At 35.1% G+C, this 3,757-nt stretch overlaps 1 protein-coding gene across 1 annotated transcript; it reads left to right on the top strand.

Moving 5' to 3' along the window:
- LOC104745657 (transcription factor MYB26-like) lies at window positions 2,083–3,399 on the top strand. The gene is made up of 3 exons (XM_019236677.1): window positions 2,083–2,304; window positions 2,381–2,510; window positions 2,625–3,399. Exons 1-3 carry the CDS (start codon window positions 2,142–2,144, stop codon window positions 3,397–3,399), a joined length of 1,068 nt encoding a protein of 355 aa, XP_019092222.1. The 5' UTR covers window positions 2,083–2,141.

Here is a 3,757-nt window from a genome sequence, read left to right as displayed (position 1 = left end):
GGGTTTTTTTTTTTTTTTTTTTTTGCAACTTTTTGCATGTAACAGTTAAGAATAATTATGGAGAGGATATGCTCATATTATTTGTTAGAATAAAATAAAATAAACTTCTCAAAGCAAAAAGCCAAAATGTATAGAAAGTTAGTGTCCTTTGATGGCTCATCAAAAATAGAAAGAAAAGTGTGAAAGCTCTTTACTAGTTGCATGTGGCATCGAAGGCAAAATCAAAAGAATCTTATGTTTGGGCCTAGTGCTTCGGTCACAAGCATTAAATTCATCCTTAATAATAAGTTGATTTTTTTTTTAAAATTGTTTATATATCTCTATGTCCTGAACAATATTAATGTCAATTTGGTATTGTAAGGTAGATTAAAATAAGCATAAGAAGTATGTTCTATGAAACATAAATTAGTGTGATGTACATTCTGTTTAAAATATGCGTATAATAATATTTCTATAGTTCATTTGTCGGAAGATTTATCCTTGTTACGGAGAAAGTAATATGTATTCATATGATCATTACAATATTGATGAGATGATTTTTAGGCTATCAATCCAAACGTAATATATAAATGTTATTTTATAGGAGCGACCAACAAAGAGACCGACAAAAATATTCAGCCTCCCAGACAAATTCCACCCACGAACCCATCACTTAATGTTGAATAGGAGACTAGGAGTGCTAGCCGGTTTTACCTTTCATAACATTTCCAGTGGCCAAATCACTTGATAACCAACTATTCAAACATGAACTATACTTATATACGAAAAAGCACGTCTATCTCATTTGTTTATAGCAAGCTTTATCGACCGAGCGGGCGTCTAGTCAAATTATCTATTGCACTAATCGCGATTGCATCACATCACATCCGTTGTAATCAAAATGTATCGACAATATATATCTTAACCATATGACTACTATATATAAACCCAAACTGACTATATAGATATAAAAAAAAATGTCTTGCGATCGGTGTATTATCATATAATAAAGTACTTCACTGTTGCTTACGGCAAAAGAGAGTAGTAATAAACCAAATCGCCAACAAATTTAGGGTTTAGTTTAGTAATCAAACCCATCATTAATATATTTATATATATTAAACCCACATCTAACCCATATATATGCGATGCTGATAACGATTATAACATCATTCAAAACTGATTCACGTTAACAAATACTCCGACTTCACATAATTAGGAGCTAGAGTTTGAAGTTCAGAAAGAAAAAACTTATTCAAGCTGTTCACTCGGGAACATCCGATTAACCAAAAAAAAAAAGGTTGAGTTAATACTGTGTACATGTAGATGTAGTGACACTATCAGCTTTAACTCCTAAAGTCTTTTAACAAAAAAAAGTTTTAACACTTAAAAGTCAAATTAAGAATCTAATGTAAAGTTGAATTCGAACCCTTTATGTCAAAATTAAAACTTTTCTTCGTTTGTTGGCAATCCTTATTATATTATTATTATTATTATATGCAGTGCCTATCCAATTACACATTTCTTTCGACATAATATCGGAAACTTACATATTTAAAATTTAATCATGCCAGAATGAAAACCAAACTGACAACTAAGTCAAAGGATTCACAGTGTCTGCATGAGCAACACGTGTCTGTGTAGAAGAAGACAATGGCCATGATTCTGTAATAAGCCACACAGGCTCTCACTGAGAAGAAACTTCAGCTTTTAGCCTTTTAACCTTTTATAACACAAAAACCCTAAAAAAATACACTGGGCCACTCTCGTCTCCAGTGTGCTAAAAACCACCTAATATAATAATAATAATTTTTTTTTTGTTAGATCATTTGTCTGCAACTTGTTACATCTAATTCATCGTAAGTTCCCCGACAAAAATAAATTTATGATAAGTTCTAAGTTATTGTTCATATAAATTATACTGTATTGCTTCTGAATTCACAAAAGAAGAGGAAACTGGGTCCACATCAGTAGGTGGAATATTATTATCTATTACTTTTGAAATAAACTAATGGTAAGTTTCTGCAGCCATTTCTCATTTTAATTGTGTGTGTATTATATCTCACCAATTCTCAATACAATATTATAAGTTAAAAACACTTCAACATCGTACAAACATTCTTAGAGAGACACGGAGAGAGAACGAGAGCGAGAGAGAGAGGATGGGTCATCACTCATGCTGCAACAAGCAAAAGGTGAAGAGAGGGCTTTGGTCACCGGAAGAAGACGAAAAGCTCATCAACTACATCAATTCATACGGCCATGGATGTTGGAGCTCAGTTCCCAAACATGCAGGCATATATATACACACATATCATGGGTCTTGTTTCTTGAATAATCTACTTAAGTCTCTGTCTTTAGGTTTTAATATTTTTGTGTGTGTGTGTGTGTGTGTGATCAGGTCTGCAGAGATGTGGGAAGAGTTGTAGATTAAGATGGATAAATTATCTACGACCTGATCTTAAACGTGGAAGCTTCTCTCCTCAAGAAGCTGCTCTTATCATTGAGCTACATAGCATTCTTGGTAACAGGTTTGTCAAATAATTAATTAACATTATACATGTAAAACAGAAACTAACACTTCATCAAGAAATTGGAATTACTTTCCTAAATGATATTATTTTGTATGTTATGGGTTTTGACAGATGGGCTCAAATTGCTAAACACCTACCTGGAAGAACAGATAACGAGGTCAAGAATTTTTGGAATTCAAGCATAAAAAAGAAGCTCATGTCTCACCACCATCATGGTCATCATCTTCATCACCATCATCATCATCTCTCTTCCATGGCGAGTTTGCTCACCAATCTTCCTTATCACAATGGATTCAACCCTTCTACTGTCGACGATGAAAGTTCAAGATTCATGTCCAATATCATCACAAATACTAACCCTAATTTCATCACTCCAAGCCACCTCTCTCTTCCTCCTCCTCATGTTATGACCCCATTGACGATGTTCCCAACCTCTAGAGAAGGAGATTTCAAGTTTATAACCACATACAACACAAACCAGTCTCATCAAGACAATAACCTTTACAACAATTTCGACATATTGTCAGCCACACCAGTCATAAACAATCATCATCAACCTTTACTCTCTTCTTCTTCTCATGATAATAATGATCCCCAATGGCCAGCGTTACCAGATTTCCCAGCGAGTACCATTTCCGCTTTTCAAGAAACGTCCCTTCAAGATTATGATGATGCTAATAAACTCAACGTGTTTGTGACACCGTACAACGATAATAATGCCAAGAAGCTATTATGTGGAGAGGTTCTCGAAGGCAAAGTACTATCCTCCTCCTCGCCAATTTCACAAGATCACGGCCTTCTTCTTCCCACCTCGTACAACTTGCAAATGTCAACCACGGTCNGACGATGTTCCCAACCTCTAGAGAAGGAGATTTCAAGTTTATAACCACATACAACACAAACCAGTCTCATCAAGACAATAACCTTTACAACAATTTCGACATATTGTCAGCCACACCAGTCATAAACAATCATCATCAACCTTTACTCTCTTCTTCTTCTCATGATAATAATGATCCCCAATGGCCAGCGTTACCAGATTTCCCAGCGAGTACCATTTCCGCTTTTCAAGAAACGTCCCTTCAAGATTATGATGATGCTAATAAACTCAACGTGTTTGTGACACCGTACAACGATAATAATGCCAAGAAGCTATTATGTGGAGAGGTTCTCGAAGGCAAAGTACTATCCTCCTCCTCGCCAATTTCACAAGATCACGGCCTTCTTCTTCCCACCTCGTACAA

This window comes from Camelina sativa, chromosome 15 (genome assembly GCF_000633955.1).
Source record: "Camelina sativa cultivar DH55 chromosome 15, Cs, whole genome shotgun sequence".
Lineage (NCBI taxonomy): Eukaryota > Viridiplantae > Streptophyta > Magnoliopsida > Brassicales > Brassicaceae > Camelina > Camelina sativa.
This window is presented reverse-complemented; position numbering and strand designations above follow the sequence as displayed.